Raw genomic sequence first — 17,110 nt, forward strand, 5'->3', positions numbered from 1 at the left:
TAAAATATGATCACTGGTTCCAACCCAATAGAAATATGCAGTGTGAATTCGAATAAAGCCACCATTTCAGGAGATTTATTATTTGTACTAATTGGGACCTTGCTTTATAGAAGTGTATAATGGAACTATACAATAGAAAGGCCTAGTGATCCTTAGGGTACAACAGGATAGATGGTAATGCATGTTCTTTATTGTCATTTCCATTAGTGAAAGCACCTCTATTTCTGAAATTGAGTCACATGATGGTAATGGAAAGAGATTTTAAAAATGCCAAATAGAGGGGTCTATATTTGATCCAAAACAATAGAGCTTCCTGAAGAGGCATGTGACAGAGTCATCCTATGATTTAAGAATATCAATTTAGTAGCTAGGTGGAAGATGGATTACAACTGGAAAAGACTAGAGAAAGGGGAAACAAGAGCTGATGGAAGTATCAATTAGAGTGGTGGTAATGTGAACAGAGAAAAGATAATGGATAAAACATGTTGAAGAGGTAACATATATAAGAGCTGACAACTAAATGAATAATAACAGCTAACATTTATATAATGCTTACTATGTGCCAGGCATTGTGCTAAGTGGTTTACAATTTTTATCACATTTGATCCTCATAATAACCCTGAGAGGTAAATGCTATTATTAACCCCATTTTTCAGATAAGTAAATTGAGGCAAACAAGGTTAAGTGACTTGACCAAGTCACACAGTTAGTAACTGTCTAAGATCAGATATGAATTTAAGTTTAAATGACTCCAGGTCCAGCACTCTAGTCACTGTACCTCCTAGCTGCCCTAAAGAATGAATGAATGAATGAATGAATGAATGAATGAATACATGAAGTGAGAGACAGTAAGGCATGCTTTATACTTAGAGCACTTAACACTGTGCCTGGCACAAAGTAATCATTTAATAATGCTTGGTGACTAACTAATATGCTCACAATACTCTAACTCAATAAGTTAGAACAGCCTGAAGCTAACAAAATTAAATTTAGTAGGGATTGATATAAAGTTCTGAACTTGGATTCAAAACATCAACTGTACAAGAAAAAGGCTGAAATAGCTATTACTAAAAAAAAAAAAATCTATTCTTTTAAAAAATAAGTTTCAGTTAACTGGAGTTTCAATATTAATAGTGTGACATGGAAGCCAAAAAAAAGCTAATATACACATGGCCTACATTAACAAAACATTAACCTGCAAAAAAAAGGAGAAGAGTTTTACACTAGGTTCTTGTTTGGTCAGGCCTCTTCCAAAGTAACGTCAAATTCTGTTCACCATTTAGAACAGACATTGATAAGCTGAACGATAGAGGCCAATCAGAATGGTGAAAGAATTTGAAAAACATGTCATATAAAAATGAGTTGGCAGAAGTAGTGATGGAAAATAAAAGCCTAATTTAGGGCAGAAGAGAACGGAGAAAGACAGAGAACATAACATACTTTAATCACTTGTAAGATTGTAAGGTAGAAAAGGGTTTAAATTTATTCTATTTGACCCAGAAGCTAGAATCAGGAGTTATAGGGAAAAAAGTTACAGGAAGATAGATTTTAGTTAAAAATAAAGAAAATTTCCTAAAAATGAAAACTATCCTAAAATGGTATGCCCTAAGTTGGTATGAATTTTAGATGCATTTAATTCCTTGTCACATTGTAAGCTCTAAACCTCTGTATAAACATCAGGTATTTTAATTTTATACATCAGTAATTATCATATGGGAGGTACATTTATATATGTATATATGTTATTATACAACAGATGCTTACCAAATATTTGTCAAATGAAATGACAATCTTTGAAACACCTGAAATCTTAATAGATGCTTAAAATGTTTTCTGTAGAAGGCAAGCATTTCCACTGAAGAATTGAAAACCTATTCCAACAGTACACAGTGGTTCAGGGCCCATTATTCTAAACCTCTGTAAAGCAATATAATACTAAGTACTGTGGCAATGGTCAATAAATGTATGATGATAATGATGACAGGATGATTCTTCTGGATTAATCTCCACAAAAGTCCTACTCTAATGCCTCATCATGGTGTGGAAGGGATTCTGGGTTCTAAAAGACTACTGTGTAACTTCTGTCAGGTTCTACCAAGATGGAAAGTACTCCAGTACAGGACCAGCCACAGACCGTATCAACTTTCTGACAACTAGCTAAGTATGGCAAGCTGTCCACTAAAGGATGAGTTTTTTTGGCTATGGTGACTCATAACACACAAAAGTACTAAATGAGCCTCAGTCTTCTGTGGTCTCTCCTACTTCCACAGTATAGTTGACAAGGTAGAAAAAGGAACAAAAAGTGATAAGAATCAGTTTTTCAACTATCTAAATGATTAATTTAAATCCTGGTACTTCATCTTCTCAGTTGATTATCTGACTATATATGGACAGATGATTTTAAAATAATCTCCATTTTGGTAAGCAGTTGCTTCCAGTCTATTAAAATAAGAGTCAATTTAAATGGTCACTTTTTTTGTGAAGCCATTTGAGGCTTGCCTTTTTTTAAATTTTGCTTTCAGTGCATTTTCTGACTCTTCTTTAAAAAACCATTTCTGATATACAGGTGGAAGGTAGAATTACACAAGATAAGAGAGGTAAGAGACAGTATTCAACAGGGGAGAAAATACCCAAACCAATGAGATCAAATTAGTCCATCCAAGTCTCTCGTGGTAGATTACTGAACTGAACTAAAAAAAAGAAGCTAGATGACATTCATTAAATTTTATGCATATTATCCAGTACATTTTCAAGGATGACCAATATGTAAAAAAAAGTCTCAAAAGCTAATATTCTGTGCAAATTTAAGAATACTAGTTTGACAATTAATCATCACATTACCTTTAAAAAATAAAAATCCCTCTCTTCCTACGGTCTTAGGGAAAAAACAAACACTTCTAAAAAATCAACTAAAAGACACTCCTGATCTGACTGGTAACTAATCTCAGAAGTTTTAAAAACATAGACAATGTGAGTATACTGATTTTCTGATAAAACTACCATTACTGACACAATACTTACTTCCAAGGAATGAAGTAAAGAGTTGGGAGTCTAGATCTGAAACTTAACTTCAGTATTTACTAGCTATTGAACACAAATAACTTCAACATCTTTAAGCCTCAGTTTCTTCCCATGTAACATGGAGATGATGCTACTTGTCCTATCTGCCCCCCAAGTGTTTTGTAAACTCTCTAGCATTATATCAGTCATAGTTGAATACTATAAATATTAAAGTTTTGCAACAGCCATTCTCCATGCCTGAAATGCACTCCCTTGTTCACATACACCTCACCCAACCCATCTCTTCCTTCAGTCTACAGCTCAGACATCACCTTTTGCACTAAGCCTCTCCTAATCCTTTCAACAGCTTGTGACCTCTCCAACAATTACCTTGTATTTATTTTGTATATATTCATATACATTATCTCTTCTGAGGAAAATGGAAGGTTCTTAAGAACAGGGGTTATCTGTATTTCTAGTACCTAGCATGGGTGCCTAGAACAGAGTAGGCACTTAAAAAATGTTTCCAGACTGATGGATTGCAAGCACCTCTGACTTTATCAGTATGGAGATTCCCATCAGAGAAACAAGTATAATCCCCTCAAGACCAACAGCGTCTCGGCATCTGTGTCATCCACTGGTGGCCAACCCTCTGGTAATCAGCCTCTCCCAGGTCCTCCAATAAAAACCACCCTGTCTTTGGATCAACGTTTGCAGCCCTACTTGTTTGGAAGGATCTGCAAGGCTTGAGTTCTGGTGTCACAGCCTTCTAGAATCCAGGGTCACTGCAGGCCATGAGGCTGAATTGAAGTAGGACTCAGAGTGGAGAATACTATTGCATAATAAAGATATGCTGGGTTATAACATATTGCTAAATGTATTTGAGGATAAAAGTTCTCCAGAGAAACGAAAAACTAATTTCTCCTGCCTTAGCTCAATGAGGCTGCTATATAAAAATGAAAAATTTCCAACTCTCAGGAAGCATTTTCTTTTCAAATAATAGGAATAAAATCAAGGTTACTGGGGATAAAGCTTGACTAAAGTATTTATGGGCTTCTTTACAATATTATACAGTTTCCTTTCTAGTGATCAGATATTACAAAGAAATTATTTAAAATAGCAAAAAAATATAAAAGCTAAACTTAGAGTATAAAACCTCTGGACTGGAAATGAGAAGATTAGGAGTACCTTTCTCATCTATTAGCCATGCGACCTTGGGTAACACACTTAACCTCTCTAAAGCTCCATTTCTTTATTTGCAGAATAAGGAAAACAACATTTCCCCTGTCTACTTCACAGAATTGTTCAGAGGATCAAAAGTTAGAACAGCATTCTGAAAGCTGTAATAAAATTAAATCTTTCACACAGGTCTGTTTAATTTTTTTCATTAAGCTATCATTGTGTTTCTCTTGTTTTGTATCTAACACATGGTTCAAATACACCTGTGACCTAAAAAAAAAAAAAAGCAGGACTGAATTAGGAAGATTTAAACTACAATAATTTACAATGAAATTATCAAGAGTACAATGCAATCTCCCTATAGTAAGTAGTAACAGAAACTCATAGAATCATAAAATCACAGAATGTTAGAGCTAGGAAAGACACAAAATCATCTAATCCAAGTCCTTATATTATAAATGAGGAAAATTAATCCCATACAGATTCAATAAAATACCCAGTTACACTACTAATCAATAGCAAAACAACTCATCTACAATATTTTGATTCTTTTCTAATTTGAGGCAATTTCAATGCACAAACAGCAATTTCAAAATAAAACTAATGACACTAAACTAATTAATGAATTGTCCTAAAAATTCCTTCTCTATTTAGTTGACATTTACAAATCAATCTGGGTAGCCATTGTGTACATTAAATGTATTAAATATATAATACTCAAAAGGCAAATTTAGTCTTCTTTTCTACTTCACTTCTTTGGGCCTCAATTTCTTCATCTGAAAATTGAAGGAGTTGGACTAGATGATTTCTAAGGTCCCTTCCATCTCTAAAATTCAATGATTTTGCTTCCCCAATTTTCCAAGAGCACTTGTCATGATATTTTCTTTTCCCCTATCATATTCCACCTTTTATCATACTTACCTGTTACATAGCTCACTCCCTCCCCTTCTCACAATTAGATTATAAACCACTTGAGGACAAAGAATTTGTCTGTTCTCATCTTTATATCCTTCTAGGTAAAACAGTGGACAGAGTACTAGACCCAGAGTCAGAAAGTTCTGAGTTCAAATATAGCCTTGAACACTTACTAGCTGTGTGACCATGGGCAACTGACTTAACCTCTATCTACCTCAGTTTTCTTAATTACAAATAATAATAGCATCAGTCTCACAGGATTTTTTGTGAGAATCAAATGAGCTAATTTGTGTAAATGGCTTAGCATAATATAGCAAGTATTTAATAAATACTTGTTAGCTCTCTCTCATACCTACCACAGTTTGCTGACTTGAATTTCTTGAATGAGAAAAAGATGAATGTCACTTTTTTGCTCAATACATGTATAAATCAAAATGTTCACTTAAGACACAGAATGAATAGACTAGCCCCAGCTCAGATTTTTTTAAATTCATGGTTCTGATATTTAATACAAGCAAAACCTACACATGTGACCCTGCATTTCATTTACCTATTGTATCAAAAATAGTTTTTTTAAGAAATACTGATTTTGAATCAAATTAAGTCTTTTCCTTGTCATAGTGGGAAATTAGGGGGAGGAAGCACTTCTCAAAGTGAAAGAAACCAAAGAAGTATTTATATTTGTAATAAACATACCTGACCTACAAGTCCAAATGCTCGATCTAAACTCCTCTGGTCGGTGTATTTTCTAATTTTATTATGCAGCCATCCTAACTCAGCAAGTCTTATTGTCGTATCTCTCAAAGATCTGGTTAGGTTTGCCTAAAAATACATACCAGTAGTTAACAATTAAAAATCTATGTTTAAAAACTAGAATTTTAAAAATCATATTTCTCAAGTATTAATGCCAACAATTTTTTAATGGCAATCTAAAGGAGGAATAAATTGCTTCAACTAGTTAAAAACTAAAATTAGTGAATACTAATTAATTACTAATTAGTGAATCATCCTTAAAAATGTAAATAAACGTATCAGTAGACACAAGACCAAGAATAAGTAGTTTAAAGACAGTGATAAAACAGCCCCAAAGGTTGACTTTAAAAGATTTCATTCTCAAACAATATTAGAAAAGATTGTGAACTACACACTTTTCCCCCTTCTTACTCTTGCTCAATAAATATTTTTTGAATGAATTTCTCTGTAACTCTACAACTAGTGTGCAATCCATTCTTCAGTCATCCCCCTAAGGACCTGGCAACCTGTACGTAATGTACACTTACTTCTTCTCCACCTGGCCCCAAGTCCATTTAGCTGGTTTATGTGATTAAAGTCGACACAGTCAATTTTTAAAAGGAAGGATGAAATACTGGGCTGAAAGTGACATCTTCCCTTCTTTATTTATTGGAAAATATAAACCAATTCTATCTGTGCCTCAAATGTAATCTCAAACCAGGAGCAAAGACAATAACATAAGAAACAACATAAGTCAATTTTGTGGCATTGGTACTCAAAGTTGAAAGGTGGAGTTGCACTAGTGAGAAGTAAAATAGGAGACCAAGTACTCAACTAAACAAAAAACTACTTCAAACTAGTCATTATAGTCAAACTGACTTTGAATAGTGTCTTGAGCAGTCACAAAAACAAAGGCAAGTAAATTTCTAAGATCAGCAGTCTCAATCCACTGCCTGAATCCCACATTTCAAAAAAGGATAAGGGACAAAGGCTACTATGAGCATGGGCACCATCACATCAATTTCTGTAAGTCACTTTTTCCCTAGTCCCCAAAATATATTACACAATCCCAAAGCCAGGCCCCCAGGCATTTTTCCTTTTTGAATATTGCAATATATGTAACTATACCTTTCCTTCAACTTTATAGCAATTTTCAGAATTGCTCATTTTGATGTATTTGCCATCTATTCCCTGGAAGACGTACAAAATATCTCTTACAAGGGCTGCTTCAGTTATTTCTATAGCACCTAAAACAGAACAATGTTAAAGTATATTTAAAAGCAGAGTTACTTCATTTTAAGAAAAAAAATCAAACTTTAAATTATATCTGATAAGAAAGTTCTGTCTATAGAGGGTACGAAAAAAAAAGAAAATGGGCTTAAATGAAAAAGAAGAAATAGGGTTAACAAAAATGAACTTTATGAGAGAAGGAAATCCTAGAAACTGAGGAAAGAGTTTCCAAGGAAGATCATGGAATTGCTTCCTAAAGATCTTTTTAAATTAAACAGGAAAAAAAAAATAGAATGAATGTTTATTCTACCAGTATAGTTTCCAGGAAATACAGGGAGGGAGGAAAGAATTTAAAAACTTTTTGGACATAAATACCAAAATATTTGCAGCAGCATTTCTGTGGTAGCTAGAAATCTGAAAACAAAGTAGGTGCCCATCAATAGAAAAAAAGCTAAATTGTGACGTAATTGAATATTACTGCAATATAAATAACAGCAAATATAAGAAATTCAGAAAAACAAAAGACTTCTACAAGAGAAGACTTTTGCAAACTTAAAGAAGGCAAAACAAGAACAGTATCAACAATGATTATAACAAAAAAAAAAAAAGAAAACTGAAGAGCAGTGGAACTCAAGATTCAATACAATGACTTGGTCCCTAATGTTTTTGGAAGCTAATATGTAGGTCCCAGAGAAGAAATGATAAACTATGCTTCCCTCCTGGGGAACTAGTTATGGAATTGTTACATGGGTATGGTCACTGGGTTTGTAAACAATTAACTTTTTCTTTGCCACAAAGCACTGACTTATTGATGTTAGTATATATCAGGAAATGAGGGTGCTATAAAAGACAAAAGGCATCAATGAAACTTTCTCTTTTTTAAGATGATGTCCTTCAAGTTTTAAAGTGTCAAAAGCTGAGAATAATCAATGGTGGAGAAGCTGAGAAAAGGCAACTACATAAATGTACTGTTGGTGGAACTGTGAATTATCCAACCATTCCAAAAAGTAACTCACAATTATGCTAAGACAAAGACTAAAATGTCCATACCCTTCAACACTAAGATCCAACTGTTTGCCATAAAATTCCAAAGCTCAAAGACAGAAAGGCCCCCTGTATACCAAAATATGATATCCCAGTTTTTGTAATAGCCAAGAACTGGAAAGAAGAATATTATACTTTTCTCTCACCATCCCCCATCCTGGAATGCTATCCCCCTTTACCTTTACTTCCTGGAATCTTTCAAGGCTCAATTCAAATCTCACCTTCTGCAAGAGGCCTTTCCTTGTCCCCTCTTCCTCCCAACCCCCACTGCTAATGACTTCCATGTGAAATTATCTCCTATTTACACTCTGTGTGTGTGTGTGTGTGTGTGTGCGCACACACACGCATGTAGTTGTTAACAAGTTGTTTCATCCAGTAGAATGTCCTCCTTGAAGTATCAGGTTTTTGCCTTTCTCCAGTATTTAGTTCAGTGGCTGGTACACAGCAAATACTTAATAGATGCTTATTGATTAAGGAAGGAGAAGAGGGATGCAGTTAAGTAAAGATCCAAAAAGAGAAGAACAGAAGTGATATTATCATTATAGTGGAAAAAAGGAAGCTCAAATAAAGAACAAAATTACTGCTCAGGGTAGACAGGAAGCTGTTACCATAAAGAAAAAAAAATTTCTGACCTCTCTTTTGCTTCAATTTTTCTCTTGCCAAGTTGAATAATATTAGGCCTGGAAAGGTCAAGTCAAATATAGCTACCACAGAGTGGAAACTGAAAATAAGTAAGGAGACAAAGGAATGCCCTCAAAGAGCTCAAGTCACAAGACACAAATCTGAGGGTTTTAGTACACTAAAAGATTAAAAGTAGAGTATACTATAAGTTAACAGTGCAATATAGCAGCCAATGTGCTCTTAGGCTACATCAAGAGAGGCATCATATCAAACTATGGATATGATAGCTACATTGTATTCTACCTTGGTTAGATGTTTTTGATGTTACATTTTATGAATTTTATCAACAAACTAGGTAGCACACAAAAGAAGGAAAACAGAATTTGCAAAGAGAAAAACTTAGGCTTGATGTAAGGAAAATCTTCCTAAGAACTAGAAATAGGCTGTCTGGGGGCATAGTGGGTCCCATCACTAGAGATCTTCAAGCAAAAGTAAGGAGTAAAAAAACTTTTATTAAGTTGTGGTAGAATGGATTCATGTACAGGTCCATGATGAACTGTAACAGCCTCTGCAACCTCCTTTGCTAAGATATAGTAATCCTATGAAAGGTACACCAAATGTAAGACAACTAAAAGGTCTGCAATTCTTATCAATGCAATGATAAACCATGAGTTCAGAGGGCTAAAAAAGAAACACGCCACTTAAATCCTGCCAGAGAAATGATGGGCTTAGAATGCAGAATGGGACAAACATTTTTGGACAAAGCAAGTGTGGGAACTTATTTGGCTTCATTACTAATATGTTAAGAATGATTTTATTTTTCAGGGTTTTTTAAGAAATTGTTTAAAGAAGAAGATGACAATGGGAAAAAGAGTTAATATTCAGAAAATAAATAAATAAATAAATGAATAAAAGTGAATGAATAATTTTTTTAAAGGCTAGAATTCCTGGAATAGGGGGAAAAAAGTAGCGAAAGCTAAAAGCAAAAATAATTTGAATGAAAAAAAGATTAAAGAAATGACAGAAATGTCAATTCCAGTAGGGGAAAATAACCTAAAACTCTCATGTGTCTAACAAGACATGAGACTGGAATGGCAGAAACATAATGTTAACATATTGGCAAATATTCTTATTTGACTAAAAAAAAAAGGTAATAAACATGGAAGAAAATATCCAAAGTAGCCAAAAAAAAAATCACACAAAAAATTAAAAGGTCATTTAATCTGGCATTCTAACTTTTTGGTTTAAAAATCACTTCAGGAAAGGAAAATTCCAGGAACCATCTATCTGTTCCTTATAGCTGGTAGAAATAAAAGACTCTTAGGATAAGCACCCTTTCAAAAAAGTAATTATTAAGCATTTACTATACACTAGGTGCTAGGAATACAGAGGAAAAAGTAAAAGAGCCCACTAGCCAGGAGAGACAAAATGTAAATACAGGTATATACAAAATAAACATAAGATAACTTGGGAAAACACTAGAATTTGATGGGATTAAGAGAGGCCCCACACAGGATGTGATCACTGAGTTAAATTTTGAAGCAAAGTCATAATTCTAAGACGTAAAGGTGAGAGGAAAATTCATTCTCAGCATATGAACAGATAGCATAAAGATATAGAGATATGAAATTAAGTGTCATGTTTGGGCAATAGTATAGTCAGTTTGGATGGACCACCAAAGTGAGGGAAAGAGAAAAATACATAAGAAGGTAATTTGTGGCCAGGATGTAGAGGGCTTTAAAGGCCAAAAGGGTTCATACTGGATCACAGAAATAATGAGGAGCCAGTATATTAAGGATATTAAGTATAGGAATCAGTAACTGAAATGGTTCCTGTACTTTAGAAAAATCACTTTGGCAGCCATATGAAGTAGAGCTTGAGGAAAGACTTGATGCAATTAGGAAGGCTGTTGAAATAGTTGTAGAAGAAAGTAAATGAGTTAATAACTCAGCACACCAAGACACAGGACATAAGAGTAGTAGCTATGTGAATGAAAAGAAAGGGCCAGATATAAGAGATATTATGGAGGTAGAAACAATAAGATCTGGCACTTACTGGCTATGTGGGGTGAGTGACAATAAGGAGGCAAGAATGACACCAAGGCTATGAACTAAGGTAGTCACTATTCCTTGAAAATAAACAAGAAAGTTTTTTTTTTAAAAAAGGTATGTTTGAGAGAGTAAGGATAATGAACTCTGTTTTTAACATTTTGAGTTTGAAACATCTACAAGACAGTCAATCTGTATGTTTGACAGGCAGTCAGTGATGTGGGAATGGCAATAAGGATATTAGGTCTTATTATATTGATCTGGAAGATATAAAGATCTGAATCCTTCTGAACCATTCTCCATGTTATCTATTTGAACCGGCCATTTCATTCAAGAAGAAAGAAAGTAGAGATGCAATCAACAATTCTTGGAGCTTGGGTATGACAGAGAAGGAAGAAATAACAAGACCTAACCATCACCTTTGTTAAAAATTCCACAGTCCGTGAATATGCCATCTCACTTCAGTTTGGAGCCAAGAGATAAGGGAACAGAACTTCACAGCCCCTTATCCAAAGCAGCAGTGAAGGAAGTACAGACATCAGCATTATACCTAAAGCACATCATAAAATGTATCACTGGTCTGGTACTTAGAAAACATCTGGCCCAGCCTCTTCCTTTGATCGATGACAAATATAATGTCCAGAGCGGTTAAAATACTTGCCCAAGGTCAAAGGGGTAGTTAGGGGCTACACTGGTTCAAGAACATAGGTCTCTTGAATCAACATTCAGTGCTCTTTCCATCATACAGCCCTCAAAATAGACCTGAGATTCTGGCTGGGAACCTTAACAAAACACTGGCATTGGGAAGACTCTTCATTCGTACAATAAAGATTTATGGTCATATGATTATAGAGGGCTCTAAGACAGCACCAAGGGCCAGGGTCTCTCTAAATTCTCTCATTCTCCTCCCTACACTTACTCTATACTCAAGCTAACATGGACTGCTTGCCAAGCCCTGTATATTTCCTGCCCTCTCCTACCTCTGGACCTTTGTCACACTATTCTCTCCCTTGGGGGTAGCATGTCCTCCCCTCCAAGAGCTGAAATCTCATCCACATTCTTTAAAAGTTAGCTAAAATGCTGCCCTCTCCTCCATGAAGCCAAATTGGATGCCCTCAATGGATCACAGTCTTTCCAACTTTATACCTGATCTACACTTTGGAAATACCTTTCTTATGAACTCATGTGACTTTTTTTTAATAATAACATCAAAGAGTTTGATGTAGTGGAAATTGCTGGGATTGGAATAAAAATTTCTTGGTTCATGTCCCAAATCTGATCAAATCTTGATGAAGATTTTTTTTCCTACTAGAACCACTCATGAAATGGCATAAAACACGTTTAGGGGCGGCAATCTGAATGAGTCAAAATGTACCCACATTTTTCCTTGAAATATATGATATAAAACATACTTATATCTGTCTTATTTGTGTATGCAAGGATCATGTCTTTTCTATTCTATCTCCTTTCAGCTTCGAGACAGTACTCTGCACATAGGCATTTAGTAAAAGATGGTTAAATGATTAAGGGAGAGCTAGAATAAGAAGCAGAGTGGGCAGAGTAGTCTTCAAGCTAGAGATCCTATAGCCAAGGGGCAGTTTACATAAAAATGGGGTTTCCAATTATCATAATTCCTGTGATTGAAGCCAAGGTCAGGGTCCAGGATATCAGGCCAAATTAAGAGGACATGGGCAAGGTTTTTAGTCTGAGTAGGAAGGTTACTTTCAGAATTCAGAAGTCGAAGCTGAACAAGAAGGCACAGACAGAAGCAGAGTCTGAGCATTTAGACAAAGATCTGAGTTTAAATTTCAAATACTGTAAGAGGTAATAGGTAAGAGAATGGGAAAAGATCTAGATCTCCAAATCCAGAAAAAAGCAAAACAGCAGCAAGGTATGATTGCTGATTCTAAGGTGTGGATTGTGTGACCTCTACTCTGATTTTCAAGCAATCTTCCTAGAGTGGGCAGATAAAGGACAGCAGATCAAGGAAGGATTCTTATAGGCACCAGTGATTTTTCAAAACAGCGTTAGTTTCTCTGAATCCTCAAATTTCTAACTGGCACACTATACCCTTACATTCTAGACAATTCCAAGTAATACCTGGAGGATTCTCATGGTCTAAAGGTTAGTCTCTGAGAAATACACATTTCATCCATTTTTCCACTTCTAATATCACCACATTTATGATTCAGTAATGATCTGCACCACCATGATTTAGCAATTTATTGCAGGTTTAGAAAAATTATAGCAATATATCCTTACTCACCACTTGTATCTGCGTCTCTTCTTAATCTAGTCACATTACGAGAAACAGTGTTTGGGAGGCCTTTTGAGGTAGCAGTTTGTAAGGAAGGCTGATTTGCAGTTAATGTCCATGCAAGACGTGACCCCAACTGCTGTCGAAAGCAATCTCCTACTCCTGTGGTTTGATAAGATTGTCTAAAAAAGATGAAAACACATTTTAACTTACAATTAACCAATAAATGTATTGAAAAGTTAGGAGTAAAATTCTAAAAAATAATTAGTGTAAAATAGGAAATAAATTTAATTTCTAGATTAATACAGTTGATCTAAGACCCAAAGACAGCCCAAAATCAGCTGTTCAAAAGTAAGCCCTAGGATTTAACTTCCTTGGCATTCTCCAAGTTGAAGAACAAGGAGGGGACACAACTTTGATGAGATTCCCAGCCTAAGACCAAACCACCCACCAGTACTGAATCCTAAACATAAGCTCTATGAGAGGAGCGAATGTCTTATCTCAGTATCTTCCCCAGCAACTAACACAACACGTTGTCCATATTAGGTGCATAATAAATCATTGCTGAAATAATATTCTGATTTTCAGCCACATATTAAACATGCCAGATTATCTCATGCACAAAGAGCGAGCAGTTATTTATTTACTTTAAAAAGAGAAATATATTCTGTACCTATATGTGAAAATCATGTAGCTACAAATCATGTCGACATTTGTCACCTTTTGCACCTTTGTAGTTTACCGTACCACTTATTTGTCACTATCACTCCTTTGCCTGTGTTCACATACAGAAAAAAATAAGAATATGGCAAAGCTATTACTATCATATGCCTGTCTAGCACTTAGCACAGTGCCTGGCACATAGTAGGAACTTAAATGTTTACTGACTATCTCAGGCATCTGTTTGAGAGGTTCTGAAGTTCTTTTTATTTTTAATTTTCAGTCTGAACTTAACACCCAGAAAATTCATTTCCCTATACATGAACACAAAAAGAAGACTCAGAGTGAAACCATTTTTCTTTTCATAATGCTTAATTTAAAAAATGTATTATAAATTCTACATATGATTTTCAAAATTGCCCTCCTTCTCTGTGTTTTCTAATTAATTTTCATAAGGACATTTTAAAAAAATATTTCAGTAGTCCTTTTTCTTTTTGCTATCACTAATACTAACCCTTATCTCCCCTCCCAATTAAGAAACAAGGGGGAAAAAACTTTTGAGTAAATAAGGTCGGCCAAGGAAAATGAATCCACACAGTGGACATATCCAAAAAGAAGCATCTTTCTGCATTATGTATCCATCACTTCTCTGTCAGGAGGTGGATGTTTCATCATACATCATCTGACAACATGGTTGGTCATTGCTTTGATCAATTTAAGAGTTGTTTATTTTATTTTTTTTAACATGTTGCTAAGCTTGTATAAATTGTCCTCCTAGTTCTGGTCACCATCTTGCATAGGATTTCTAATTCATATTGTACAGGATTCTCTGAAATTATCTCTTTCATCATTTCTTACAATGCAATAAAATTCCATCAAATTCGTATGCCAAAATGTAGCCATTATTCAATCATCAAAGAGGCAATCTAAGGCCTAATCTCATAAATTCTAGTTCTTTGCTTTATTTTCTTTCTTTCTAACATCTTCAGGATGAGGGAGAGAGTCTCTTAACTTCCTCCTCAACCTCCTTATTTCTCTGTTGAGCGTGTGAGTGTGTGCGTGCGTGTGTGTGTGCGTATGTATGTGCGTGTGCGTGTGTGTGTGTCTGAGGTTCATGTGATGACTGTTCCCCTAACTCTTTCTTCCATGCCTATATACTCTTCTTCTCACATACCCAATTACGGGAATGAACAGGTTCTACTCAATTCTTTATCACTCCTTCATATACCCTAGGTTTTGCATATTTCAATGTTTCTCTTAGTTTCTGTTTTCCATTTATCCTCCCTTCTTTTTCCCCTTTAAAAACCCTCAGAACAGAACCACTCCAACTCGAGGACCTGCTTTTCTTATTTAACACCCTCAATACTCTTTAAAGACTTTAAGGTTCTGAAGGGCAACTTACTTCTTCTTATATCTATATTAGAATAGTAGTACTATATCAGCATAAAGTTCCTTCCTACTGCTCAAATAATTTACATTTCTAGCTTTCTTGGGACTTCTATTTGCATTTCAAAATACCTATTCAGTTTTGGTGCTTTCATCAAAGCTAGAAAATCCTCTATAACATTAAAGATTCATTTTTCCCCAGTTTTATTCAGCTATGCAGGGTAACTTATACTTAGTTGTAAGGCTGAATCTTCAGTCTTACAAAACTCAAAACCTTGGATTCCTCCTTTTATTCTTGACCTTTACTCCGAATTCACACACTGTAAGTGGAAATTGAAGAAAAAAAAAACCATAAAAACAGGCTGACAACCATTTACACTGCACAATCTCACCTGAATTCACATTTCAACAAAGCAATGCTATTCTATGCCCCTAATCACCATTACCTTTCCACCCACCAAAACTTTTCATCCCCCTTAAAGCCTCCCCATACCACCCCACCCTCTCAGCTAAAAACCATATCTCATACTTCACTGAAAAATAAGAGGCCATTCACTGAGCGCCCCATTCCATCATAGTCAACTCACATTCATGCCCTCTGTCTGTGTACATACACCTTCTAACTTCTCTAACAATGATAAAGTTCTTGGAAGTTACACGTTTCATTTTCCCATATAGGAATGTAAACTCCTCTTCTACTCATCTCCTATCTCTCAGAAATCTTCCCCCACTCTCCTCTTCCAGTCTCCTCTCTGATGAAGAGGTGTACCTTCTCCTTGCCGAGGCATAATCTTCCCTATGTGCCCTCTATCCCATTCCATCCCATCTTCTCCGGCAGATTACCTACTTCCTCTACCATCCCCACTTTCTCTCTAATCTTCAATCTCTCCCTACCTACTGGTTTCTTCGCTAATGCCTACAAACATATCTTTGTCTCTCCTGGCACTGAAAAACCCTAACTTAATTCAGTTATCCCAACTAACTATCATCCTATCATTCTTTACCTGCCCTATCCTTCTCAGCTAAACTCTTTGATATCCTTGGCATCTACAACTACCTCCACTTATCCATCTCAATTCTAAATCTTCTGTACTCTGGCTTCTGATTACTTATTCAAATGAAATTGCTCTCTACAAAGTTATTAATTATGTCTTAATTACCAAATCTAATGTCCTGTTCTCATTCCTTATTCTTCATCTCTCTGGGATCTCCGACAAATCAGATCACTTCCTTTTCCTAGATACTCTCACCTCTCCAGGTTTTCATGACATTGCTCTCTTCTAAATACTCTTCTCTTCTCCCTATATCTTTTGATGATACCATCAGCTACCAAGGGTTCAATTTTCTTTTCTATGAAGATGATACCAACATCTAAATAGCCAATCCTAACCTTTCTCCTGACCTCTAACATCACCAAATGCTTTTTTACACATCTCAAACTGGATAACTTAATATACCTCTCAATTCAGTATATTCAAAACACAACTTATATTTCCCTCAAAACTTCACCTCTTCCAGGGCAGTGAGGTGGCACAGTGGATCAAGTATCAGCCTTAGAATCAGGAGGACCTGAGTTCAAATATGGCCTCAGTCACTTACTAGCTATGCGACCCTAGGCAAATCTCTAACCCTGTTTGCCTCAGTTTTCTCATTTTAAAATGAGCTGGAGAAGGAAATGGCAAACCACTCCAGGATCTTTGCAAGAAAAACCACGAGGAGTCGGATACAACTGAAGAACAACAATATACTTAGAGTCTAGCTGAAGCATGTCAGATTCCGTATCAGCCCTTTATTTTAACTCTGCGTGAACCTTACTATTTCAAGTGTCCCATGTACATAACATATTGTTAGATTCTGGTTTCTAATCCATTTTGCCATCCTCTTCAGTTCTATGAGTTAGTTCTTCCCATTCCCATTCACATGATTACTGTGCATTCAGCCTCCTCCCTATTTTCTTCTATTTATCCTTCTTTATCTCTCCCTCTCTCTCTCTCTCTCTCTCTCTCTCTCTCTCTCTCTCTCTCTCTCTCTCTCTCTC

At 35.5% G+C, this 17,110-nt stretch overlaps 1 protein-coding gene across 1 annotated transcript in view; it reads right to left on the reverse strand.

Moving 5' to 3' along the window:
* The window catches only part of LOC114046104 (gamma-tubulin complex component 3), a 144,861-nt gene that overhangs the window by 70,315 nt on the left and 57,436 nt on the right, over positions 1–17,110 (reverse strand). Inside the window, exons 6-8 of the mRNA XM_027866357.1 lie at positions 13,036–13,208; positions 6,955–7,073; positions 5,791–5,916 (exon numbers count right to left, since the gene is read on the reverse strand). Of these exons, the coding sequence (XP_027722158.1) occupies positions 5,791–5,916; positions 6,955–7,073; positions 13,036–13,208 (418 nt within the window). The remainder of the gene's footprint in view (positions 1–5,790; positions 5,917–6,954; positions 7,074–13,035; positions 13,209–17,110) is intronic.

This window comes from Vombatus ursinus, unplaced genomic scaffold (assembly GCF_900497805.2).
Source record: "Vombatus ursinus unplaced genomic scaffold, bare-nosed wombat genome assembly UNPS02014781.1, whole genome shotgun sequence".
NCBI lineage: Eukaryota > Metazoa > Chordata > Mammalia > Diprotodontia > Vombatidae > Vombatus > Vombatus ursinus.